The 27,725-nt window shown below is 44.9% G+C and overlaps 1 protein-coding gene across 1 annotated transcript; it reads right to left on the bottom strand.

Moving 5' to 3' along the window:
* Positions 1–6,775: 6,775 nt before the first annotated feature.
* LOC110629163 lies at positions 6,776–27,372 on the bottom strand. Its single transcript, XM_021776076.1, has 2 exons — positions 27,109–27,372; positions 6,776–7,393 (listed from the first exon to the last, which is right to left on the bottom strand). The coding sequence occupies exons 1-2, from the start codon at positions 27,370–27,372 to the stop codon at positions 6,776–6,778; spliced, it is 882 nt and encodes a 293-aa protein (XP_021631768.1).
* Between the last annotated feature and the right edge of the window lie 353 nt (positions 27,373–27,725).

Here is a 27,725-nt window from a genome sequence, read left to right as displayed (position 1 = left end):
CTTGAAAATATGACATAGGCTCAAAAATAGCTTCTAGATTCTCAACAAATGAACAATAATGAGGACTAAAAGACACAAGTTGCAATAAGGTAGAGGAGGTATCATTCAAAGGACAAGTAATGGTTAACTGTACAAAATCACTAACCCATGATGGTTTAGTAATTTATCTAGATGATTCTCTAACATTATGAATAGGATTAAGGGTAATCTGTGGGGGTACTTGTGTCGAATCGGGAACTGGAAAAGTATCAGTAGAGGGTGAAATAGGAGAGCTCATGACATTTGGTTCTATATGTGAACATGAAAGAACATGCATAAGATAATGAGAAGGTTGAGACTGGAATGGAAAAATGGATTCACAGAATGTTACATCACGACTAACAAACAAGGGTCTGCATTTAGATCATATAACTTGTAGCCTTTATGCGTTAAAGAATAGCCAACAAAAACTGATGGAATGGCTGGAGCAGAAAACTTATATTTATGAGGAATTACATTAGCACCATAGCACAAATAATAAAAGACCTTCAAATTATCATATGAAGGCTTTTTGTTATATAGAATCTCATATGGACTCTTCCAACCTAATTTCTTCACTGGTAATCTATATAAGATATGCTACAGTAAGTACACACTCAGACCAAAGAACATCAGGTACATGGGACTAAAATTTTAAGGCACGTGTCGTGTCTAAGAGGTGCCGATGCTTGCGTTCTATGATCCCGTTTGGTTGATGATCCATGCCTTTAGATATAAGAAAGTCTTTACATTGTGAATTAACAAATTCCCATCCATTATCAGTGCGAATAGCTTGTATAGAAACTTTGTATTGGTTTTCAACAAACTGAATAAAACTCTTCAAGTTTAGAACACATCTCCTTTGTACTGCATCATATAAATCCAGACAACTCTTCTATGATCATCAACGATCATTAAAGAAAATCGTGCTTTAGTTATGGAATTGACTTCATAAGGACTCCAAACATCTATATGAAGCAGTTGGAATGATTTCCATGAGTAAGAATTGCTTCGTGCAAAAGAAACACGATGCATAACAGAAAAGGAATCGCGAAATGGAGGAAAGAAAATTGATTACTTTCTCTTGCTAGAAGAGGCTTTATATACAAAGAGTTAACAGCTCACTTACTGAGCAGGAAAAAGGAAAAGAAAAGAAAAGAACTGAGCTAAGAAAATAACTGAGCTATTCTAACCAATAAGATAAATACATTTGGAATTAACTACCCTTTCTCTTTTCTCTGTAACACCCCCCCGCAAGCTGGAGAGTGAATGTCTATCACTCCTAGCTTGGATAACAAGCCCTGGAAGGGAACTATTGTAACGACCCCAAAATGGACCGTCACCGGCGCTAGGATTCAGGTCGGCTTAAGGCCGCCAGAACCCGTAGCAAGCCTGCTATACTCTCTGTGTACCTGTAAACCTCATACATGATCATACATTTTCTGTGAAAATAAAACTCTTTTCTGAACCAAGGCTTAACCTGTGCATGCACTATCTCTGTACTCTGTACTCATGTACTCTGTACTCTGTATCCCTGACTAGAGCTTGCTCTAGAAGGGTTAACTCATACCTGTTAAGCCTAGTTTTCACATACAGGAAAACATATATACATATACAGATCATGTACAAAACATACATCACTAGGTCAAGCAACAACTATTACATCTCTTTAATATTACATGTCCACTCTAAGCTATTACAGATCTCTTTACTTTTCCTGTACTCTGCTGGACTGTCCCTGTACACTGTACACTGAACCTGCAAAACTGGGGTTAAGGGAGTGGGATGAGCTCTATAGCCCAGTGAGTAGAACAGTAAAACATCTCAGTAAAATATGATCTCATGGAATGCACCATATCACAGACAAGCCACATCAAGAGTAAACCTGTCACCACATAGTCCCAGTAACTCTGTGCCAGGGCGTAGAATCGAGCACCTGGTCTTCCTGTCATATATGTATATGTGTATATAACACCTCTGTACTTACCATTGCCAGGGCGTAGTCAAAGGCTCCTGGACTTTGCTATACCTGCCAGGGCGTAGTCAAAGGCTCCTGGACTTCGCTATACCTGCCAGGGCGTAGTCAAAGGCTCCTGGACTTCCTGTCTGAGACTATTGGATCATTCAGCATTCACTCATATCACCAAATAACGATGCAATGCAACATATTCGTGAATACTAATGCAATCAACCTATGGCATAAACATGATGCATGAGATATGCTAAAAGCAGTTTGTGGTTCAATTAAAAGTCATAAGTTTAGTTCCACTCACCTTTGGCTATCTGGACTGACTGACTCTGCAGGCTCTGAACCTCTGGAGCAGTACTCACTGCTGCTCTCTCTGGTTCCTCTGGTCTGTACCTATACAGATGGACTCAAATGAGGGACCAAACAAGCGTAAAATAACTCTCTTAAACTTCCCCAAGAATCCCCTTAAACTCACTCAACTATCCATGCAAAGCATGCAAAAGAAAGCTGGACAGGACACTTTCGGCGGCAGGTTCGGCGGCTGAAAGTCCTCTCCAGAGACGAAACTCAAGCACCTTCGGCGGCCGAATCCCCCAAACAGAGCCGAACATGCAAAACAGGCTGTGGCAGCCAAGCCACCATGCAAGAGGTTCGGCGGCCGAATGAACCTTCGGCTGCCGAACCTGAGTTCATCCAGAACTCAGCTTCAACGGCAAACCATCTCCTCCTTCCCTTCAATCTCTCCAAACCTGCCTACCTCCTCTACTCAACTCACATATACGCAAGTATATGGTCACAGGGGTCCAAAACTATCTAAGAACCCCAAACAACAAAACAAACATAACACATAATCATGTATACATGCATAAATCATCAAAACTCCCATTTAAAACCTGCATCTCTCTCTCCCCAACTCCCATAAAACCGTCAGAAAACACATAAACAGGTTCAAGAGCATTACTTACCTCCTGTAACAAGAAGCTGAACACTCTGAACTAAGGAAAACGGATCACCTCTCCTCACACTCTCAAACTCGCACAAACAGAGCTTTTTGCTTCAAAACATTCAAACCCTTGTGAGCGATCAAAACACTCTGCATGAGCTGCTCAAACTCAGCAAATAAACCAGGGGAGACGTGGCCAACTTCTGGACAGGATCTGGTGATAACACCTGTCCAAAATGCTGACTAAGGGATACAAAACTGCTGGCTAAGCAACGCAGCTTCGGCTGCCGAATCGCATGCAAAACCATGCAACATTCGGGGGCCGAACTTACCTTCGGAAGCCGAATATTGAGCACTTTCGGCGGCCGAACTTACCTTCGGCGGCCGAACTTGGCTCCTCTGCCTTGGTTCATTTCAACTCAAAACTATCGAACTGTAAAACCATAAAACACATCATAACACTTAGAAAACATAACTCCTACCCTTATATAGAATCCCAACACCCCGGATTCCACCAGACAATAGAAATTCCGGTGCCGGATTCTAGCCGGGTATTACAACTATACCAAGCGCTTTGGTATGCAAATCAGCGAGCTGGTCAGAAGATTGGACAGGCAAAAGCTTGATAATACCTTGTTGAATTTTGTCCCTAACAACATGACAATCCATTTCTATATGTTTTGTACGCTCATGGAATGTTGGATTAGCTGCTATGTGAAGAGCAGATTGATTGTCACAATAGATTACTGCTGGTTGGCAAAGAGTAGTGACATGAAGATCTTGTAACAGATAAAGAATCCATTGAAGTTCACAGGTGGTAGCAGCAAGTGCCCTATACTCTGCCTCAGAAGAAGAACGAGAAACAACACTTTGTTTCTTAGATTTCCAGCTAATTAGGGACTTTCCAAGAAAGACATTATAACCAGTAATAGATCTTCTAGTATCCTCACATCCTCCCCAATCTGAATCACTAAAAGCTGTAAGTTTGAGAGCAGAAGTAGAAGGAAAGAATAATCCTTATCCAGGAGAAGCTTTAATATATCTCAATACCCTTCGAAGAGCCTGTTGATGATCAGTGGTTGGGGATGAAATGAACTGACTTAACTGATGGGTAGCATAGCATAAATCTGGTCTAGTGGTAGTTAGATAGATCAGTTTGCCAACAAGTTTTCGATAAGAGGAAGCATCTGGCAATAGATCACCTTTGTCTTTGGATAATTTCAAAGCTGGATCCATGGGACTCTTAGCAGGTTTGCTTGCAAGAAATCCAGTTTCTGAAAGAAGTTCTAGTGCATATTTTCTTTGACAGAGGGATATGCCAGCCTTAGTCCTAGCAACTTCTAATCCCAAGAAGAATTTAAGAGTGCCCAAGTCTTTAATCTTGAAAGTAGAATCCAAAAAAGCTTTCATCGAGTCAATTTCAACTAAATCATTTTCTGCAAGAATTAAGTCATCAACATAGACCAGAATGGCTGTAAATGATTCTGAATTCCTTTTAACAAACAAAGAGTAATCAGCTTTGGATTGGCAATAACCACAGGTAGTAAGGGCTTGAGACAATTTGAAGAACCACTGCCTGCTAGCCTGTTTAAGTCCATATAAAGATTTTTGTAACTTGCAGACTTTATTTGGACTATCAGCTTTAAAACCAGGTGGAAGAACCATGTAAACCTCTTCATTTAAATCTCCATGTAAGAAGGCATTGTTGACATCTAACTGCTGTAAATGCCATTGATGAATAGAAGCCAAAGCCAATAAAATCCTTACTGTGGTCATTTTAGCTACTGGACTGAAAGTGTCAAAATAGTCTATGCCCTCAGTTTGTGTGTAGCCTTTAGCTACTAATCTAGCCTTGTACCTCTCAATGCTGCCATCGGCCTTTTGTTTAATTTTGTACACCCATTTACAGCCAATGGGACTCTTATTTATAGGCAAATCTACCAACAACCATGTTTGATTTTGCTGCAAGCAGAAATCTCAGTAGCCATAGCTTTTCTCCACTCCTCAGATTTAACAGCTTCTGTATAATTTTTGGGTTCAGTACTAGTAGAAATGCTTAGAGTAAAGTGCAAGTGTGATGGTGACAAAGAATCATATGAAATGACAGAAGATAAAGGATAAAGGACACTAGGAGATTGGGACCTATTGAAGTTTGAAGATGTTAAATTGCAATGATAATCTTGTAAATAAGTAGGTGATTTCTTTATTCTTTGAGAGACTCTTGTGAGAGGAATTGAAGACTCACTATGAGGCTTAGGAACTAACCGAGACTCAATAGTAGAAGAAGACTCAGTGGCAGAAGGAGACTCATGAATATCAACAAAACTAGGAAATTGAAGAGAATCAGAATAGTCAAGATCAGAATGCTCACGGTGGATAATAACCTCATTGCTGTATAAGTCTGAGTATGGAAATACATGTTCTTGAAAAGTAACATTTCTGGATAAGAATATCTATCTGGTCTTCAAATCCATCACAACAAAACCTTTAGTGCCATCCTTATAACCAAGAAACACACATTTCTTGGCTCTTGGATCAAATTTGGTCCTCCTTGATACAAGGGTAGATGCATAGCACAGAGAGCCAAAGACTTTCAGTTGCAAATAATCTGGAGGTTTCAAAAATAAAGTCTCAAAAGGTGAATTATCTTGTAAAATGGGAGTTGGAATTCTGTTGATAAGGAAAGCTGAATGAAGAACAGAATAGGACCAAAAAGTTTTAGGGAGATGGGATTGAAACAAAAGAGCTCTTGCCACATTAAGGATGTGTTGGTGCTTTCTTTCCACAATTGCATTCTGTTGAGGGGTTTCTACACATGTAGTTTGATGTATAATTCCCTTACTGTGATAGAATTCAGGCATGTTAAATTCAGAACCATTATCACTGCTTATCTTTTTCAAACTTGTTTCAAACTGAACCTCCACCATTTGAATGAAATTCTGCAATAATTTTCTTGCTTCAAACTTATTTTGCATCAAATATATCCATGTATATCTACTGTAATCATCCACCAAAGTAAGGAAATACTTATCTCCATTTATTGAAACTGTAGAAACCGGGCCCCAAATGTCCACATGTACAATGTCAAAAGGTCTAGTGGTTTGGGATTGGCTAATAGGAAAAGGTATTCTCTTTTGTTTAGCTAAATGACATATATCACAGGAATCTGATATATGATCCACAAGTATAGATGGACATTTGGAATGCAAAACTTTGAGTCTAGAAGTAGATGGATGAACAAATCTGTAATGCCAAACACTAAAGGAGTGAGGACCAATGCTGCTGGCAGCTTGAGAAACCTGGTTAATACTCTTTTGATGCAGCACATATAGGCCTCCCTCAACCTTAGCTGTACCAATCATCCTCCAGGGTTTCATTGCCTGAATGAAACAACAATTGTTGCCAAACACCAAGCAGCAATTTAGAGCAGCAGTAAGTTTAGTGATTGAGATTAGATTAAAAGTAAAAGAAGGAATATAAAGGACATTTGTGAGGCAGAGATCATCATTGAGGCTAATTGTGCCTGAAAAATATGACATTAGCTGCTCACCATTTGGTAACTTAACATGAATAGGGTGAATTCTTTTGTAAGAAGAGAAAAGAGATAGAGAAAAACAAATATGATTTGTTGCCCCTGTGTCTAAGAGCCAAAAATGAGACTTGGAAAAACATGACAGTGACACTGAATTACCTGTGGGAATTGAGACTGAAGCATTACTAATACTGACTTGGTTAGTGGTGTGTGAAACTGCTAAATCTGAAGGTTGAATTAAAGCTAATAACTGCTGGATTTGTTCTTGAGTAAAAGGAGCAGATGATCCACCAGAACTTACAATTGCCGGCATCTAATACGATTGTACAGTTTCATTTGTTTTAGCAGCATCATGCATTGCAATATGATTGATAGATGAGTTTCTAAACTTAAAACCAGGAGGGAATCCGTGTTTCTTGTAGCATGTATCTACAGTATGCCTCTGTTTTCCACAATAGGTGCACACCTTTGCATTGCTAGAAGGATTTCTATAGAAAGCATTTCTGTTCTGTGACTGATTAAAACTAATTGCTCTTTGAGAGTTTCCTTCAAGATTTGATGCCTTTGCATTAACAAATACCTTCACATTTTCACCAAGATCCAATTGTCTCTCTTGCTGTACAACTAGTGAGAAAACTTTATTTATGAAAGGCAAAGGATCTATAAGCATGATTTGAGATCTAACATGAGTGAATCTGTCATTCAGTCCTTTAAGGAAGCGAATTGCATAGTCATTTTTCTGATATGTAGTAAATTTTGCCACAGCACCACAAGCACAAGGATTAGTGCATGTGCAAACAGGTATAGGTCTGAAATTCATTAACTCATCATATAGTATCTTGAGTTCTGTAAAATATTCAGTGATAGCACGATCACCTTGTTTGAATGCATATATTTCTTCCTGCAGATCTGAAATTCTGAAAATGTCTCCCTGTGAAAACCTTTCTTAAAGATCTTTCCAGATCTCAGCTGCTGAATCAATCCATATGATACTCTGTGCGATGGAGGGAGATAAGGATCTTGTAATCCAGGATGAAACTGTTGTTGTAATACCCGGCTAGACTCCGGTATCGGAATTCCTACCGTCCGGTGGAATTTCGGATGTCGGGAACTTCTAGAAGGGTAAAGACATGTTTTATAAAATGTTTTCATGAATTTTAATGGTTTTAAAGTATGAAACTAAATGAGTTTTGCACGAAAATAGCATTGAAGGAAAACCCAGGTTCGGCCGCCGAAAGTCAAGTTCGGCCGCTGAAAGTCAAGTTCGGCCGCCGAACATGCATGCGTTTTGGAGGCACGTTAGGCCCCCGAAAGCATGAGTTAGGGAAGTTCAGGTTCGGCCGCCGAAAGTCAAGTTCGGCCGCCGAACATTTGCATGGATGCGGAGGCACATTCGGCCCCCGAACGTGGCCTGGCCAGCCACCTATAAAAGGGTCCCTTAGCCGAAAATGGGCGAGCTTTTTCTCCCCATTTCGGCCAAGGTGAGCATTCCGCCATCCTTCCCCAATCTTGAGTCTTTCCTTCCTTTTTCCATGATCTTTACAAGTTTATAACTTCGGTTTTGAAGATCTTTGAGCTTAGAACGAGTTTTGGAGCTTGAAGACCAAAAGTTGGAACTTCTTCCATCTCCAAGTTTAGGTCTCCTCAACCCTCGATCTTCAAGAGGTAAGAGCCGATCTTAAGCTCAATGTATGATTTAAACAAGTTTTATGAAGTTTTAAGGGGTAGAATGCATGTTAGGGTATATGTTGAACCTATGAGTTTTTGATTACTTTTTGAACAATGTGACATGTTTGAGTATGCTTGAAGTGTTGTAGTTGGGGTATTTGATGTTTTGAGGCCCCTAGGAACTTGTATGCATGATTTGGTTGAGGTATATGCATGATTGGTGATTTTGGAGACAAAAATGCACAAAGGAGCCAAGTTTCTGCCCTTTGGCAGAAACCAGGTTCGGCAGCCGAAGGCACTTTCGGCCGCCGAACATGGCTGGGGAGGCAGGCCTTTCGGCTGCCGAAGTTGCCCCCGAAAAGAGACTTTCGTCTCTGTCTGGCACTTTCGGCCGCCGAAGGTGCCGCCGAACCTACCTGAGTTTCGTCTCTGTCCAGGACTTTCGGCCGCCGAAGGTGCCGCCGAAAGTGCCCTGTTCAGCCACTTCATGCATATCTCTATGTGATATTTTCAGGATGTTTTAGGGGGTTTTTGGGGAATATATTAGAGTTATGTTTGTGTATGTTTGGTCCCTCATTGGAGTCCACCTGTGTAGGTTCGGACCCGAGGAACCAAGGACCCCAGCAGTGAACCAGCTGCTACAGAGTTTGTCAGAGTCAGCCAGAGGTGAGTGGAACTAAGCTTAACCTTTTAAATTAAGAAATGAAATGCTTTTATCATGCTTCATGCATCATGATCATATTATAGGTTGTTTGCATTAGAATTCACGACTATGCCGCATTACATTGTTGTGATAGATGATAGTGGATGGACATTAGGATGATTCATTAGCCTTCTATATACGAAGTCCTGTGGTGCTCATAATAGGGCCGGGCAATACGAAGACCTGTGGTGCCCATAATAGGGCCGGGCAATAACTCCGAGTACGAAGTCCTGTGGTGCCCATAATAGGGCCGGGCAATACGAAGTCCTGTGGTGCCCATAATAGGGCCGGGCATGGAGTTGAGGGATTTTTGAATCAGTCCATCCGTGGTGTGATTTATTGTGCAGTGACGCATTTCATGATAGCATGTTTTAAATATTCTTTTTTTTACAGTTCTACTCACTGGGCATCTAGCTCACCCCTCTCCCCTAACCCTAGGTTTGCAGGTACGGGATAGATAAAGAAGGCAAGAAGAAAAAGTCATATGTATGTAATAGTTAGTGTGTGGACATGACAATTGTATTATGACGAGATGTAAAAATATTCAGGATGTTATGTAATGAAGTCATTGAGGATAGAGTTGTGCTTGACCATAATATATTGTTAATCCCTTTTGTATATACATGATCTTATGTTATGATGTTTATGTAAACTAACTCAACACAGGTTGTTTTGCCTTCAAGGCTTGATAAGATCCCACAGAGGGACTATGTTATGTATATGATCAGAGTATGCACAGGTTGAGTTAGTTGATGACAGTATGTATGAAGAAAAGTTTTAATTTTTATGCATGTTGTTGATCATGTATGGGATTATACAGGTTTACAGGTTTTATGTCAGGCTTGCTACGGGTCCCGGCGGCCTTAAGTCGACCCGGATCCTAGCGCCGGTAGCGGTCCGGATTTTCGGGGCGTTACAGAATGGTATCAGAGCCCTAGGTTCATATGGTCGGACCTAGAGTGTCGGGCTCATAGATGTTATAGAAGGTCAAGCACAATAGGAAGGTCATGTCCACTAGGATAGGATGTTGAGTCCTGTCTTGCATGATGATGTGAAATGCCATGACTTTATACATGTGCATTAATGATATGATATGCTATGTGATGTATGTGATGAGGGTTCATGTGTGCCCACATGAACCATATGATGCTAATGTTTGCTTGTTATGAACTGTTTTTCAGAGAATAGGATGAGAGGAACTCGTCGATCTGCGCGATTGACTGGAGTGCCAGCTGAGGATGAGGGCACGAGCGCCCGTCCTCCTACATTGCCTAGGGCAATGTCTTGTAGAGCCAACAGAGAAAGAGTGTCAAGGGACCCTAGAAGGTCTTTTGATGTTAGCAGGAGGGGAACGGATAGAGGAGGAAGTTCTTCAGATGTGAGGGAGGTTATGGAAGAGGATCAGAGGAGGGATGGGAACCTGGATGTGAGCATGCAGGAAGAAGGGACAGGGGAGTCTCAGGGAGGCGTTCAGGCCTCGGGGTATGGTTTTCCACCCCATTATCCACCCTTCCCACAGGGTTCAGGGTATCCGATGGGAGGCACATCGGATTACTCCAGCTTTAACCCCTACCCTACCTACATGCCTTATCCACCTTTCTACCCACCCTATACACAGTACCCAGCTTATCCACCCTCACCCTTCTATCCAAATCCGGCAAACCCCGCCTCGGGGAATGCTGCACCTCCACCTCCACCACCTACAGAACCAGCAGCCCCAGTTACTCAACCTCCTAGACCTAGCTCAGTCGATGGGAGCAAGGTAAAGATGACAGATTACCTCAAGCTAGATGCTCCCAAATACAAGTCAGGGGATGACCCCTTTGAGTATCTGAGAGTAGTGAAGACAATAACTGATGAGCTAGGGGCAAGTGACAGCAGGGCCATTCAGATGGCAGGGTTCACTTTAAAGTGCAAGAAGGCACGGGAATGGTTCAAGTGTTATGTGGACCCGAGACTAGACGGTATGACATGGGAGGAATTTGCGAATGAGTTCGCTGGATGGGCTTTTCCAGACAGTTCTAGAGAACTGAAAATGATTGAGTTTGAGCAACTGAGGCAGTCAGAGCACATGAGTGTAGAGGAGTTCACGGATAAATTCTTGGAGCTATTGCCTTTTTCAGAGCAAGCTCTAGATTCAGATACGAAGAAAGCCAAGAAATATGTTATGAAGCTGCATTCCAGGTACTCCTCGTTGGTTCAGTCAGCTGAGAGAGAAAGTTTCCACACTGTGATGGATATGGCTCGAAGAATGGAGGCAAGTGCTATAGTTGAGGGGTCAGTGAAGCAGTCAGTGACCCAGTCTTCAGGGGTTAAGACCCCAAACAGAGGAGGACCAGGTTTCTCTTCTCAGAGCTCAGGTAAGAAGAGGTGGGATAGCACCACCAAGAAGCCGAAGAAGAATAAGTTTTGGAACAAGTTGAAATCCGGTCTGGGATTTGGCGGTGGCTCGAGCTCAGGCTCAGATGGTACAGAATGCCAGAGATGTGGAAGACCACACAGGGGAGTGTGTCGAGCTGGGACTAATGCATGTTTCAGATGTGGACAGGAGGGACACATAGCTCGGGATTGTCCTAGAGCGCCTTTTATGGGCCAGCCCCAGCAGACAGCTTCTGGTAGTGTGGCACAGCCAGCAGTTCCAGCCACAACTCAGGGCAGTGGCAGAGGTAGAGGGAGAGGGGTAGCCTCTTCTTCTGGTTCCCGAGGTGAAGGTCCATCAGCTCCAGCCAGGATCTTCACCATGACACAGCAGGAGGCTAACACATCCAACACCGTGGTGTCAGGTAATCTCGTCATTGGGTGTTCTGATGTGTATGCATTAATGGACCCGGGTGCATCTCATTCATTTATTGCTCCGAGAGCCGTTGAGAGGTTAGGTCTGATAGTCTCTGGGTTAGAGTGTCCCCTATGGGTCAGTGGACCCAAGTGTGACCCGTCAGTGGCAGTGTCAGTCTGCCAGTACAGTCCAGTTTTTATTGAGGGAAGATGCCTCTCCGCCGACCTTGTGGTTCTAGATTTGACAGACTTTGACGTCATTCTAGGGATGGATTGGCTATCTACCCATGGTGCTACCTTGGACTGCAGGGACAAGGTAGTCAGGTTCAGAGATCAGAACGGGTCAGAGGTCGTCTTCAGAGGAGACAAGAGGGGCACGCCTAGAGGTCTGATATCAGCTCTTCAGGCTCGTAGGTTGCTTAGGAAGGGATGTCAGGGGTACTTAGCTCATGTGAGAGAGAGCTAGACAGTCAGGTCAGGGAGCCGGCCTCGGTGCCAGTTGTCAGAGAGTTTCAGGATGTCTTTCCTGATGAGCTTCCAGGTTTACCACCTGCTAGGGAGATAGAGTTCGAGATAGAGTTGATGCCTGGAACTAGACCGATCTCTATCCCTCCCTACAGGATGGCTCCAGCCGAGTTAAAGGAGTTGAAAGAGCAATTGCAAGAGCTGGTAGAAAAGGGTTTCATCCGACAAAGTACCTCACCTTGGGGTGCTCCGGTCTTGTTTGTGAGGAAGAAGGATGGATCCTTTAGACTTTGTATCGACTACAGGCAGTTGAACAAAGTCACTACCAAGAATAGGTACCCATTGCCTAGGATCGATGATCTATTCGACCAGCTAGCCGGAGCGGGTTGTTTCTCCAAAATAGATCTAAGATCGGGGTACCATCAGCTAAGGATAAGGGATGAGGATGTGCCAAAGACGGCTTTCAGGACCAGATATGGGCATTTTGAGTTTCTTGTGATGCCGTTCGGGTTAACTAACGCCCCTGCAGCATTCATGGATCTCATGAACAGAGTGTTTAGCCAGTACCTGGATCACTTCGTTATTGTCTTCATAGATGATATCTTGGTGTATTCCAGGAATGCAGAGGAGCATGCCCATCATCTGCGGTTGGTCTTGCAGACTTTGAGGGAACATGGCTTGTATGCCAAGTTCTCTAAATGTGAGTTCTGGCTGAGGAGCATTTCGTTCTTGGGGCATGTAGTGTCAGAGAATGGTATTGAGGTAGACCCCAAGAAGACAGAAACTGTAGCTAACTGGCCTAGACCCACTTCAGTGACAGAGATTAGAAGTTTCTTGGGTTTGGCAGGTTACTACAGGAGGTTCGTTCAGGACTTCTCAAAGATAGCAGCTCCTCTGACCAGACTGACCAGGAAGAATCAGAAGTTTCTGTGGACCGACCAGTGCCAAGAGAGTTTTGAAGAGCTTAAGAAGAGGTTGACTTCAGCACCAGTGTTAGCTCTGCCATCTAGTGATGAGGACTTTACAGTCTTTTGTGATGCGTCCCGTGTGGGACTGGGTTGTGTATTGATGCAGAATGAGAGGGTGATCGCTTATGCTTCTAGGCAGCTGAAGAAGCATGAGTTGAATTACCCCACACATGACCTTGAGATGGCAGCAGTAATCTTTGCACTCAAGATGTGGAGGCATTACCTCTATGGGGTGAAATGTGAGATCTTTACAGATCATAAGAGCCTGCAGTACATCTTGAGTCAGAGGGATCTGAATTTGAGACAGAGGAGGTGGGTAGAGCTGCTGAGTGACTATGATTGCAAGATTCAGTATCATCCGGGTAAGGCGAATGTCGTGGCAGACGCCCTAAGCCGGAAGTCACTAGGCAGTCTATCCCACATCACAGCAGAGAGGAGACCAGTGGTGAAGGAGTTTTACAAGCTTATTGAGGAAGGTCTACAGTTGGAGTTGTCTGGTACAGGTGCCTTAGTGGCCCAGATGAGAGTAGCACCCGTGTTTCTGGAGCAGGTGGCTCAGAAACAGCATGAGGACCCGGAGTTAGTGAAGGTTGCCAGGACTGTTCAGTCAGGCAATGATAGCGAGTACAGATTCGACAGTAAGGGGATCCTCCGCTATGGGAGCAGACTGTGTGTACCAGATGACATTGGGCTAAAAGGAGACATTATGAGAGAGGCTCATAATGCAAAATACAGCATTCACCCCGGAGCCACCAAGATGTATCAAGATTTGAAGAAAGTTTATTGGTGGCCAGCGACGAAGAAAGAAGTGGCACAGTTCGTGTCAGCCTGCGAAGTGTGTCAGAGGGTGAAGCTAGAACATCAGAAGCCGGCTGGAATGCTTAACCCGCTACCTATTCCAGAATGGAAATGGGAGAATATAGCTATGGACTTCGTAGTGGGGTTACCGGCGACGTCCAACAGATTGGACTCCATATGGGTGATTGTGGACAGACTCACCAAATCTGCTCACTTCATTCCTGTCAGGAGTGGCTACTCTGTGGACAAGTTGGCGCAGGTATATGTGGATGAGATCGTCAGGCTGCATGGGGTTCCTGTTTCGATAGTGTCAGATAGAGGGCCCCAGTTCACCTCCAGGTTTTGGCGGAGTCTGCAGAATGCCATGGGTACTAGGTTGGATTTCAGTACTGCCTTCCACCCCCAGACTGATGGACAGTCAGAAAGGACCATCCAGACTATCGAGGATATGCTCAGAATGTGTGTGCTAGACTTTGGCGGTTCTTGGAGGCAACATCTACCTTTGGTGGAGTTTGCCTACAACAACAGCCATCATGCTAGCATCGGGATGGCTCCATATGAAGCTTTGTATGGGAGGAAGTGCAGATCACCTGTCTGTTGGGAAGAAGTTGGAGAGAGGTCCTTAGCAAGGCCTGAGCTTGTTGAGATCACCAGCAGGGTGGTACCCATAATCAGAGAAAGAATCAAGACTGCTGCAAGCAGACAGAAGAGCTATGCAGACGTCCGCAGAAGACAGTTAGAGTTTCAGGAGGGGGATCTGGTATTGCTCAAGGTGTCTCCAATGAAGGGAGTGGTTCGCTTCGGGAAGAAAGGAAAACTAGCCCCACGATACATCGGACCCTTTGAAATCTTGCAAAAGATTGGGAATGTGTCGTACAAGCTGGATTTACCTGCTTCGATGGAGAGAATCCATCCGATTCTCCATGTTTTAATGTTGAGGAAGTTTGTGTCAGATCCGAGTAAGGTTCTTAGTGAGCCTGATGTGGAGGTCCAAGAGGATCTCACCTATGTTGAACAGCCAGTACGGATCATAGACACCCAGATCAGAAAGTTAAGAAACAAGGAAATCCCGATGGTGAAAGTCCTATGGAACCACCACAACTTGGAAGAATGCACTTGGGAGACACGGGAGTCTATGCTCCAGCAGTACCCTCATCTCTTTTAAGGTTAGATCCCTATGTGTTTATGTGCCTTGTATGTGTGTTATGTTCTTTGCCTTGCTATGTGTGCTAGTGAGGAACATTCGGGGACGAATGTTCTTAAGGGGGGGAGAATGTAATACCCGGCTAGACTCCGGTATCGGAATTCCTACCGTCCGGTAGAATTTCGGATGTCGGGAACTTCTAGAAGGGTAAAGACATGTTTTATAAAATGTTTTCATGAATTTTAATGGTTTTAAAGTATGAAACTAAATGAGTTTTGCACGAAAATAGCATTGAAGGAAAACCCAGGTTCGGCCGCCGAAAGTCAAGTTCGGCCGCCGAAAGTCAAGTTCGGCCGCCGAACATGCATGCGTTTTGGAGGCACGTTAGGCCCCCGAAAGCATGAGTTAGGGAAGTTCAGGTTCGGCCGCCGAAAGTCAAGTTCGGCCGCCGAACATTTGCATGGATGCGGAGGCACATTCGGCCCCCGAACGTGGCCTGGCCAGCCACCTATAAAAGGGTCCCTTAGCCAAAAATGGGCGAGCTTTTTCTCCCCATTTCGGCCAAGGTGAGCATTCCGCCATCCTTCCCCAATCTTGAGTCTTTCCTTCCTTTTTCCATGATCTTTACAAGTTTATAACTTCGGTTTTGAAGATCTTTGAGCTTAGAACGAGTTTTGGAGCTTGAAGACCAAAAGTTGGAACTTCTTCCATCTCCAAGTTTAGGTCTCCTCAACCCTCGATCTTCAAGAGGTAAGAGCCGATCTTAAGCTCAATGTATGATTTAAACAAGTTTTATGAAGTTTTAAGGGGTAGAATGCATGTTAGGGTATATGTTGAACCTATGGGTTTTTGATTACTTTTTGAACAATGTGACATGTTTGAGTATGCTTGAAGTGTTGTAGTTGGGGTATTTGATGTTTTGAGGCCCCTAGGAACTTGTATGCATGATTTGGTTGAGGTATATGCATGATTGGTGATTTTGGAGACAAAAATGCACAAAGGAGCCAAGTTTCTGCCCTTTGGCAGAAACCAGGTTCGGCAGCCGAAGGCACTTTCGGCCGCCGAACATGGCTGGGGAGGCAGGCCTTTCGGCTGCCGAAGTTGCCCCCGAAAAGAGACTTTCGTCTCTGTCTGGCACTTTCGGCCGCCGAAGGTGCCGCCGAACCTACCTGAGTTTCGTCTCTGTCCAGGACTTTCGGCCGCCGAAGGTGCCGCCGAAAGTGCCCTGTTCAGCCACTTCATGCATATCTCTATGTGATATTTGCAGGATGTTTTAGGGGGTTTTTGGGGAATATATTAGAGTTATGTTTGTGTATGTTTGGTCCCTCATTGGAGTCCACCTGTGTAGGTTCGGACCCGAGGAACCAAGGACCCCAGCAGTGAACCAGCTGCTACAGAGTTTGTCAGAGTCAGCCAGAGGTGAGTGGAACTAAGCTTAACCTTTTAAATTAAGAAATGAAATGCTTTTATCATGCTTCATGCATCATGATCATATTATAGGTTGTTTGCATTAGAATTCACGACTATGCCGCATTACATTGTTGTGATAGATGATAGTGGATGGACATTAGGATGATTCATTAGCCTTCTATATACGAAGTCCTGTGGTGCCCATAATAGGGCCGGGCAATACGAAGACCTGTGGTGCCCATAATAGGGCCGGGCAATAACTCCGAGTACGAAGTCCTGTGGTGCCCATAATAGGGCCGGGCATGGAGTTGAGGGATTTTTGAATCAGTCCATCCGTGGTGTGATTTATTGAGCAGTGACGCATTTCATGATAGCATGTTTTAAATATTCTTTTTTTTTACAGTTCTACTCACTGGGCATCTAGCTCACCCCTCTCCCCTAACCCCAGGTTTGCAGGTACGGGATAGATAAAGAAGGCAAGAAGAAAAAGTCATATGTATGTAATAGTTAGTGTGTGGACATGACAACTGTATTATGACGAGATGTAAAAATATTCAGGATGTTATGTAATGAAGTCATTGAGGATAGAGTTGTGCTTGACCATAATATATTGTTAATCCCTTTTGTATATACATGATCTTATGTTATGATGTTTATGTAAACTAACTCAACACAGGTTGTTTTCTGTAACGACCCGGAAATCCGACCCGTTACCGGCGCTAGGATCCAGATCGGCTTAAGGCCGCCGGGACCCGTAGCAAGCCTACATACCTCCTGTAAACCTGTGGAATCCCATACATAACAACATATACATGATCTGTAAAAATTTTTTTTTTCTCTTATCCAAGCAAAACCTGTTCATGCACAAAATCATACATAAACCCCACACTGGAGTCCTCATCAAATACTCCAATGGGGTATCATCATCATACATATCAGCTTGGATAATCATGGTCATTAACATCATTACTCATTAAACACTCTGTACATCATGGGGATTCACACACCTCTAGGTCAAGCACTACTATAATCCTCAATACATCATCAAATCATTCATTACATTACATGGTCATAAATACTCATTACATCATGTCCATGTCCACTACTATCTATTACAACATACATGACTTGACTTCACTCTAGCCGACTTCCTGATCTATCCTGTACCTGCAACTCTGGGGATAAAGGGAGTGGGGTGAGCTACTAGAGCCCAGTGAGCAGAATAATAAAACATCAATTTAAATCATGCTTTCATGTATGCGCCATAACACAAACATTTCACAACAAGGATGAACTTGTCACCATTTAGCCCCTATCTTTCTTACTTATACATGCCGGGGGCGTAGAGCCGTAGCAGGCACACCCGGACTTCCATAATCTGTCATAGTGCCAGGGGCGTAGAGCCGTAGCAGGCACACCTGGACTCACATAGGCTATCATGACATACAAGGGCTAATGGATCATTCAACATTCATCCACATTAACAACAAAGTATGCAGTGCAACATATTTGTGAATTCTAATGCAAACAACCTAACGTATCTCATGGCATTCATGATGCGTGAATCATGCTAAAACATTTCATTAATTTGCTTTAAAACTTAAAGTTTATTCCACTCACCTCTGGCTAGCTCTGAAGAGACTCTGAAGCAGCTGGCTCACTGCTGGGGGTCTCGGTTCCTCGGGTCCGAACCTACACAGGTGGACTCAAATGAGGGACCAAACATACATGAACATGACTCTAAAATATTCCCCAAAAACCTCCTAAAACATCCTGAAAACATCACATGAAAACATGCAAGAAATGGCTGAACAGGGCACTTTCGGCGGCAGGTTCGGCGGCCGAAAGTCCCTCTGCAGCCGAAAGTCATGCAGGTTCGGCGGCACTTTCGGCGGCCGAACCTCCCAGACAGAGACGAAACTTGAGTTTCGGGGGCAGGCTTCGGCAGCCGAAACTGCCTCCACAAGGGGGTTCGGCGGCCGAAAGTCACTTCGGCGGCCGAACCTGAGTTTCTGCCGAAGGGCAGAAACTTGGCTCCCTTGTGTCCACAGCCTCCAAAACGCCTCAAAACATGCATAAACTTGTTTCTACACATGCATACACATCATACATCACACCTAGGGGTCTCAAACTATAATATACCCCAACTACAACACTTCAAACAACACATTTCCAACATACATTGTTCAAATCACAACATAAACCCATAAACCTAACAACAAGCCTAAACATGCATTCTACCCCATCAACTTGCATAAAACTTTCATAAAACATAAAAGAAGCATAGATCGAAGCTTACCTCTTGAAGATCGAGAGAAAGAACGACCCTAGCTCGGAAAATGGAGGGATTTAGCTCCAAGACTTCCAAGCTCCAAACTTGCTTAAAAACACTCAAAAACTTTTGTGGAACCTTAAAACTCAAAGAAAATGGTGGGGATTGAAGGAAAAACACAAGATTTGGGAGAGGGAGGTCGGAAGCTCGCTGAGGTCGAAAATGGGAGAAAACTCTCCCATTTCGGCTAAGTGCCCCTTTTATAGGTGGCTGGCCAGGTCACGTTCGGGGGCCGAAAGTGCCTCCGCATGCATGCAAGGTTCGGCGGCCGAACTTGGAGTTCGGCGGCCGAACCTGCATTTCCCTCACTCAAAATTTTCGGGCGCCTAAAGTCCCTCCGAAAGCATGCATGTTCGGCGGCCGAACCTGGGTTTTCCTCCAAAGATTGTTCATGCAAAAACTCATTTAATTCTTACTTAAAAACATGAAATACATTAAAACATTTCATAAAATCATAGCTTTACCCTTCTAGAGGTTTCCGACAACCGAGATTCCACCGGACGGTAGGAATCCCGATACCGGAGTCTAGCCGGGTATTACATTCTCCCCCCCTTAAGAACATTCGTCCCCGAATGTTCCTCAACTAACACATGAAACATGGCATCAACATGGCATAAACATAACATACCGCATAGCATACATACAGACACTCAAAACAACTAACACTCACCTCAAAACAGATGGGGGTATTGCTGGAGCATAGACTTCCGGGTCTCCCAGGTGCATTCCTCTAAGTTGTGGTGGTTCCAAAGGACCTTCACCATCGGGATTTCCTTGTTCCTCAGCTTTCTGATCTGAGTGTCTAGGATCCGCACTGGCTGTTCTACATAGGTGAGATCCTCATGGATCTCCATATCAGGCTCACTAAGAACCTTTCCAGGATCCGACACGTACTTCCGTAACAGAGAAACATGGAAAACCGGATGGATTCTCTCCATCGAAGCAGGCAAGTCTAGCTTGTACGACACATTACCGACCCTCTGAAGCACCTCGAAAGGACCGATGTACCGTGGAGCTAACTTACCCTTCTTCCCGAACCGAACCACTCCTTTCATAGGAGACACCTTGAGCAAAACCAAATCCCCCTCCTGAAACTCTAGCTGTCTTCTGCGGATATCTGCATAACTCTTCTGCCGACTAGCAGCAGTCTTGATCCTCTCTCTGATTATGGGTACCACCCTGCTGGTAAGCTCTACTAACTCCGGACCCGCAAGAGTCCTCTCTCCTACTTCCTCCCAGCAGATAGGTGATCTGCACTTCCTCCCATACAAAGCTTCATATGGAGCCATCCCTATGCTAGCATGATAGCTGTTATTGTAGGCAAACTCCACCAAAGGTAGATGCTGCCTCCAAGAACCGCCAAAATCTAGCACACACATCCTGAGCATATCCTCTATTGTCTGGATGGTCCTCTCTGACTGTCCGTCTGTCTGTGGGTGGAAGGCAGTACTGAAGTCTAATCTGGTACCCATAGCGTTCTGCAGACTCCGCCAAAACCTGGAGGTGAACTGGGGCCCTCTATCTGACACTATAGATACCGGGACCCCATGCAGTCTGACAATCTCATCTACGTACACCTGCGCCAACTTGTCCACAGAGTAACCACTCCTGACAGGGATGAAGTGAGCAGATTTGGTGAGTCTGTCCACAATCACCCATATGGAGTCCAATCTGTTGGACGTCGCCGGTAACCCCACTACGAAGTCCATAGCTATATTCTCCCATTTCCACTCTGGAATCGGTAGTGGATTCAACATTCCAGCCGGCTTCTGATGCTCTAGTTTCACCCTCTGACACACATCGCAGGCTGACACGAACAGTGCCACGTCCTTCTTCATAGCTGGCCACCAATACACTCTCTTCAGATCCTGATACATCTTGGTGGCTCCAGGGTGAACACTATACCTGGTATTATGGGCTTCCCCCATAATATCTCCCTTCAGACCAATGTCATCTGGCACACATAATCTGTTCCCGTAGCGGAGGATCCCCTTATCATCAAACTTGAACTCATTACTCTGGCCTGACTGAACCGTTCTGGCTATCCTGACCAACTCTGGGTCCTCATGCTGTTTCTGAGCTACCTGCTCCAGAAACACGGGTGTCACTCTCATCTGAGCCACTAAGGCACCTGTGCCAGACAACTCCAACTGTAATCCCTCACTCATAAGTCTGTGGAACTCCTTCACCACCGGCCTCCTCTCTGCTGAAATGTGGGATAGACTGCCGAGTGATTTCCGGCTTAGGGCGTCTGCCACAACATTCGCCTTACCCGGATGGTACTGAATCTTGCAATCATAGTCACTCAACAGCTCTACCCATCTCCTCTGCCTCATGTTCAATTCTCTCTGACTCAGGATGTACTGCAGGCTCTTATGATCTGTGAAGATCTCACACTTTACCCCATAAAGGTAATGCCTCCACATCTTGAGTGCAAAGATCACTGCTGCCATCTCTAGGTCATGTGTGGGGTAATTCAGCTCATGCTTCTTCAGCTGCCTAGAAGCATAAGCGATCACCCTCTCATTCTGCATTAGCACACAACCTAGTCCCACACGGGACGCATCACAATATACTGAGAAGTCATCATCACTTTTTGGCAGAGCTAACACCGGTGCTGAAGTCAACCTCCTCTTAAGCTCCTCAAAACTTTCCTCACACTGATCGGTCCATATGAACTTCTGATTCTTCTTTGTCAATTTGGTCATAGGAGCAGCAATCTTTGAGAAGTCCTGAACGAACCTCCTGTAGTAACCTGCTAAACCCAGAAAACTCTTGATCTCGGTCACTGTGGTGGGTCTAGGCCAGTTAGCTACAGCCTCTACCTTCTTGGGGTCTACTTCAATACCCTGTTCTGACACAATGTGCCCCAAGAATGAAATGCTCCTAAGCCAAAACTCACACTTGGAGAACTTGGCATACAAGCCATGCTCTCTCAAGGTCTGCAAAACTGTCCTCAGGTGATGGGCATGCTCCTCTGCATTCCTGGAATACACTAAGATATCATCTATGAAGACAATAACGAAGTGATCCAGATACTGACTGAATACTCTGTTCATGAGGTCCATGAATGCTGCAGGGGCGTTGGTCAACCCAAACGGCATCACAAGGAACTCATAGTGCCCATACCTGGTCCTGAAAGCTGTCTTCGGTACATCTTCATTCCTTATCCTCAACTGATGGTACCCTGATCTCAGATCTATTTTGGAGAAACAACCTGCTCCTGCTAGCTGGTCGAATAGATCGTCGATCCTCGGCAAAGGGTACTTGTTCTTGGTAGTGACCTTGTTCAACTGTCTGTAGTCGATACAAAGTCTGAGGGATCCATCCTTCTTCCTCACAAACAAAACCGGAGCACCCCAAGGTGAAGTACTCGGTCGGATGAAACCCTTATCTACCAGCTCTTGCAACTGTTCCTTCAGTTCTTTCAATTCAGCTGGTGCCATCCTGTAGGGAGGGATAGAGATCGGTCTGGTACCAGGCATTAACTCAATCTCGAACTCTATCTCCCTAGCAGGTGGTAACCCTGGTAGCTCGTCTGGGAAAACATCTAAGAACTCACTCACCACAGGCACTGAGGCGGGCTCTCTGACATGACTATCTAACTCCCTCACATGAGCTAGAAACCCCTGACATCCCCTCCTAAGCAACCTACGAGCCTGAAGAGCTGAGATCAGACCTCTAGGTGTACCCCTCTTGTCTCCTCTGAAGACGACCTCTGACCCATCCTGATCTCTGAATCTGACTACCTTGTCTCTACAGTCCAAGGTAGCACCATGGGTCGATAACCAATCCATCCCTAGAATGACGTCAAAATCTGTCAAATCTAGAACCACAAGGTCGGCGGAAAGGCATCTTCCCTCTATGAAAACTGGACTACATTGGCAGACTGCCTCTGCCACTGACGGGTCACACTTGGGTCCACTGACCCATAGGGGACACTCTAACCCAGAGACCATCAATCCTACCCTCTCCACGACTCTCGGAGCAATAAAAGAATGAGATGCAACCGGGTCCATTAAGGCATACACATCAGAACAACCAATGATGAGATTACCTGCCACCACGGTGTTGGATGTGTTGGCCTCCTGCTGAGTCATAGTGAAGATCCATGCCGGAGCTGATGGACCTTCACCTCTGTATCCTGCTGATGAAGAGGCTGACCCTCTCCCTCTGCCTCTGCCACTGGCCTGTGTTGCGGCTGGAGCTACTGGCTGCACCACACTGCCGGAGGCTGTCTGCTGAGACGATGCTGCAAAGGCTGCTCTAGGACAATCTCGAGCCAAATGACCCGCTTGTCCGCATCTGAAACATGTGTTTGTCCCTGCCAGACATACTCCCTTGTGTGGTCTCCCACATCTCATACATGCTGTAACCTCTGCGCCAGAGCTTGAGCCACTGCCTAAACCCAGACCTGACTTGATCTTGTTCCAGAACTTATTCTTCTTAGATTTTCTGTGGCCTCTGTCCCACTTCTTACTGCCTGCAACTGCTGCACTCAGAGAAGAAGAGTCTAACCTTTCCCCACCTGGGGTCTTGGAACCAGAAGACTGTGCCACTGACTGTTTTACCTTCCCCTCAACGATAGCACTAGCCTCCATTCTCCTAGCCATATCTACTATGGCATGGAAACTCTCCCTCTCTGCTGACTGTATCAAAGAGGAATACCTGGAGTGTAGCCTCATAATATATCTACTTGACTTCTTTTGATCTGTGTCCAAATTCTGCCCAGCATATGGCAACAACTCCAGGAACCTGTCTGTGTACTCCTCCACACTCATCTGATCAGTCTGCCTCAACTGCTCGAATTCTATCATCTTCTGCTCTCTAGAGCTCTCAGGGAAAGCCCATCCTGCAAACTCATTTGCGAACTCCTCCCAGGACATACTGTCCGCTCTCGGGTTCACATAGTTCTTAAACCAACCACGTGCCTTCTTGCACTCCAGTGTGAACCCAGCCATCTGAATGGCTCTACTGTCATCAGCCCCTATCTCATCTGTAATAGTCTTGACCCTGTTCAGATACTCAAATGGGTCATCACCTGCTCTGTACTGAGGAGCACCCAACTTCATGTAATCGGTCATCTTGACCTTGCTCCCTCCAGATGAGGTAGGTTTGGGTACTTGTGTTTCCGGGACAGTAGGTACTGGTGGTGGTGGAGGTGCAACATCCCCTGGGGTAGGGTTTGCTGTACTGGTATAGGGAGGTGGAGGTGGGTACATGGGGTACTGAGAGTATGGTGGGTAGTAAGGTGGGTATGGCATATGTGGAGGATAAGGGCTAAAACTGGGGTTATCCGATGTACCTCCCATCGAATACCCTGGATGGTGTGAATAGGGTGGGTAGTGATGTGGCTGGACATAACTCGAGGCCTGAGTGCCTCCTTCTGATTCTCCCATGCCCTCTTCCGGCATGCTCACACCGAGACTGCCATCCCTTCTCTGGTCTACTTCCATATCCTCAGACATTCCTCCCTGCACTGTTCCCCTTACTGATCTGCTTCTACTCAGATCCAAAGACCTTCTAGGGTCTCTAGCTACTCTGTCTCTGTTGGACCTACTGGACATTGCCCTAGGCAATGCTGGAGGACGGGCATCAGTGCCCTCGTCCTGAGGTGGCACTCCAGTCAATCATGCAGATCGACGAGTTCCTCTCATTCTATCTTCTGAAAAACAGCACATAGCACAAGTAATCATTAGCATCATATGGTTCATGTGGAAACACATGAACCCTCATCACATACATAGCATCACATCATAGCATTTATGCACATGCATATCATCATGGCATATCATATCATCATATAGACAGGACTCTACATCCTATCCTAGTGGACATGATTTTCCTAGTGTGCTTGACCTTCTAGAACATCTATGAGCCCGACACTCTAGGTCCGACCATATGAACCTAGGGCTCTGATACCACTCTGTAACGACCCGGAAATCCGACCCGTTACCGGCGCTAGGATCCAGATCGGCTTAAGGCCGCCGGGACCCGTAGCAAGCCTACATACCTCCTGTAAACCTGTGGAATCCCATACATAACAACATATACATGATCTGTAAAAATTTTTCTTTTCTCTTATCCAAGCAAAACCTGTGCATGCACAAAATCATACATAAACCCCACACTGGAGTCCTCATCAAATACTCCAATGGGGTATCATCATCATACATATCAGCTTGGATAATCATGGTCATTAACATCATTACTCATTAAACACTCTGTACATCATGGGGATTCACACACCTCTAGGTCAAGCACTACTATAATCCTCAATACATCATCAAATCATTCATTACATTACATGGTCATAAATAATCATTACATCATGTTCATGTCCACTACTATCTATTACAACATACATGACTTGACTTCACTCTAGCCGACTTCCTGATCTATCCTGTACCTGCAACTCTGGGGATAAAGGGAGTGGGGTGAGCTACTAGAGCCCAGTGAGCAGAATAATAAAACATCAATTTAAATCATGCTTTCATGTATGCGCCATAACACAAACATTTCACAACAAGGATGAACTTGTCACCATTTAGCCCCTATCTTTCTTACTTATACATGCCGGGGGCGTAGAGCCGTAGCAGGCACACCCGGACTTCCATAATCTGTCATAGTGCCAGGGGCGTAGAGCCGTAGCAGGCACACCTGGACTCACATAGGCTATCATGACATACAAGGGCTAATGGATCATTCAACATTCATCCACATCAACAACAAAGTATGCAGTGCAACATATTCGTGAATTCTAATGCAAACAACCTAACGTATCTCATGGCATTCATGATGCGTGAATCATGCTAAAACATTTCATTAATTTGCTTTAAAACTTAAAGTTTATTCCACTCACCTCTGGCTAGCTCTGAAGAGACTCTGAAGCAGCTGGCTCACTGCTGGGGGTCTCGGTTCCTCGGGTCCGAACCTACACAGGTGGACTTAAATGAGGGACCAAACATACATGAACATGACTCTAAAATATTCCCCAAAAACCTCCTAAAACATCCTGAAAACATCACATGAAAACATGCAAGAAATGGCTGAACAGGGCACTTTCGGCGGTAGGTTCGGCGGCCGAAAGTCCCTCTGCAGCCGAAAGTCATGCAGGTTCGGCGGCACTTTCGGCGGCCGAACCTCCCAGACAGAGACGAAACTTGAGTTTCGGGGGCAGGCTTCGGCAGCCGAAACTGCCTCCACAAGGGGGTTCGGCGGCCGAAAGTCACTTCGGCGGCCGAACCTGAGTTTCTGCCGAAGGGCAGAAACTTGGCTCCCTTGTGTCCACAGCCTCCAAAACGCCTCAAAACATGCATAAACTTGTTTCTACACATGCATACACATCATACATCACACCTAGGGGTCTCAAACTATAATATACCCCAACTACAACACTTCAAACAACACATTTCCAACATACATTGTTCAAATCACAACATAAACCCATAAACCTAACAACAAGCCTAAACATGCATTCTACCCCATCAACTTGCATAAAACTTTCATAAAACATAAAAGAAGCATAGATCGAAGCTTACCTCTTGAAGATCGAGAGAAAGAACGACCCTAGCTCGGAAAATGGAGGGATTTAGCTCCAAGACTTCCAAGCTCCAAACTTGCTTAAAAACACTCAAAAACTTTTGTGGAACCTTAAAACTCAAAGAAAATGGTGGGGATTGAAGGAAAAACACAAGATTTGGGAGAGGGAGGTCGGAAGCTCGCTGAGGTCGAAAATGGGAGAAAACTCTCCCATTTCGGCTAAGTGCCCCTTTTATAGGTGGCTGGCCAGGCCACGTTCGGGGGCCGAAAGTGCCTCCGCATGCATGCAAGGTTCGGCGGCCGAACTTGGAGTTCGGCGGCCGAACCTGCATTTCCCTCACTCAAAATTTTCGGGCGCCTAAAGTCCCTCCGAAAGCATGCATGTTCGGCGGCCGAACCTCAAAGTTCGGCGGCCGAACCTGGGTTTTCCTCCAAAGATTGTTCATGCAAAAACTCATTTAATTCTTACTTAAAAACATGAAATACATTAAAACATTTCATAAAATCATAGCTTTACCCTTCTAGAGGTTTCCGACAACCGAGATTCCACCGGACGGTAGGAATCCCGATACCGGAGTCTAGCCGGGTATTACATTTTGCCTTCAAGGCTTGATAAGATCCCACAGAGGGACTATGTTATGTATATGATCAGAGTATGCACAGGTTGAGTTAGTTGATGACAGTATGTATGAAGAAAAGTTTTAATTTTTATGCATGTTGTTGATCATGTATGGGATTATACAGGTTTACAGGTTATATGTCAGGCTTGCTACGGGTCCCGGCGGCCTTAAGTCGACCCGGATCCTAGCGCCGGTAGCGGTCCGGATTTTCGGGGCGTTACAGTTGTGTTGCATCTTTGCCAAGCAACGCGCATCGGATCCGCAATCTGCGGTGCTGGTAGAGTTCCATCAACAAATCTGTATTTATTTTTGGATAATAATGCCATTTTCATGGCACGAGCCCAAGGATGATAGTTCTTCTCATTGAGAAGAGTGGACACGAGTACAAGAGACGGATTCTCATTCGGATGAAGGTAGTATGGATTGGATGGATTCTGCAAGTAATCATTGACTTGATTCACGGCAACAACAAGTTGATTTGCCATTGAAGAAAAAAAAAAGGAAGGAGAAGAAAAAATTACTGAGAAGACAGAGAACGGTTATGGAAGCAGAAGAGCTCTGATACCATAACAGAAAAGGAATCGCGAAATGGAGGAAAGAAAATTGATTACTTTCTCTTGCTAGAAGAGGCTTTATATACAAAGAGTTAACAGCTCACTTACTGAGCAGGAAAAAGGAAAAGAAAAGAAAAGAACTGAGCTAAGAAAATAACTGAGCTATTCTAACCAATAAGATAAATACATTTGGAATTAACTACCCTTTCTCTTTTCTCTGTAACAATGCATTTTAGCAAACAGGACATACAAGACAATCAGATTTAGAGAAAGACAATGAGTGA

Source organism: Manihot esculenta, chromosome 13 (assembly GCF_001659605.2).
Source record: "Manihot esculenta cultivar AM560-2 chromosome 13, M.esculenta_v8, whole genome shotgun sequence".
Classification (NCBI taxonomy): domain Eukaryota; kingdom Viridiplantae; phylum Streptophyta; class Magnoliopsida; order Malpighiales; family Euphorbiaceae; genus Manihot; species Manihot esculenta.
This window is presented reverse-complemented; position numbering and strand designations above follow the sequence as displayed.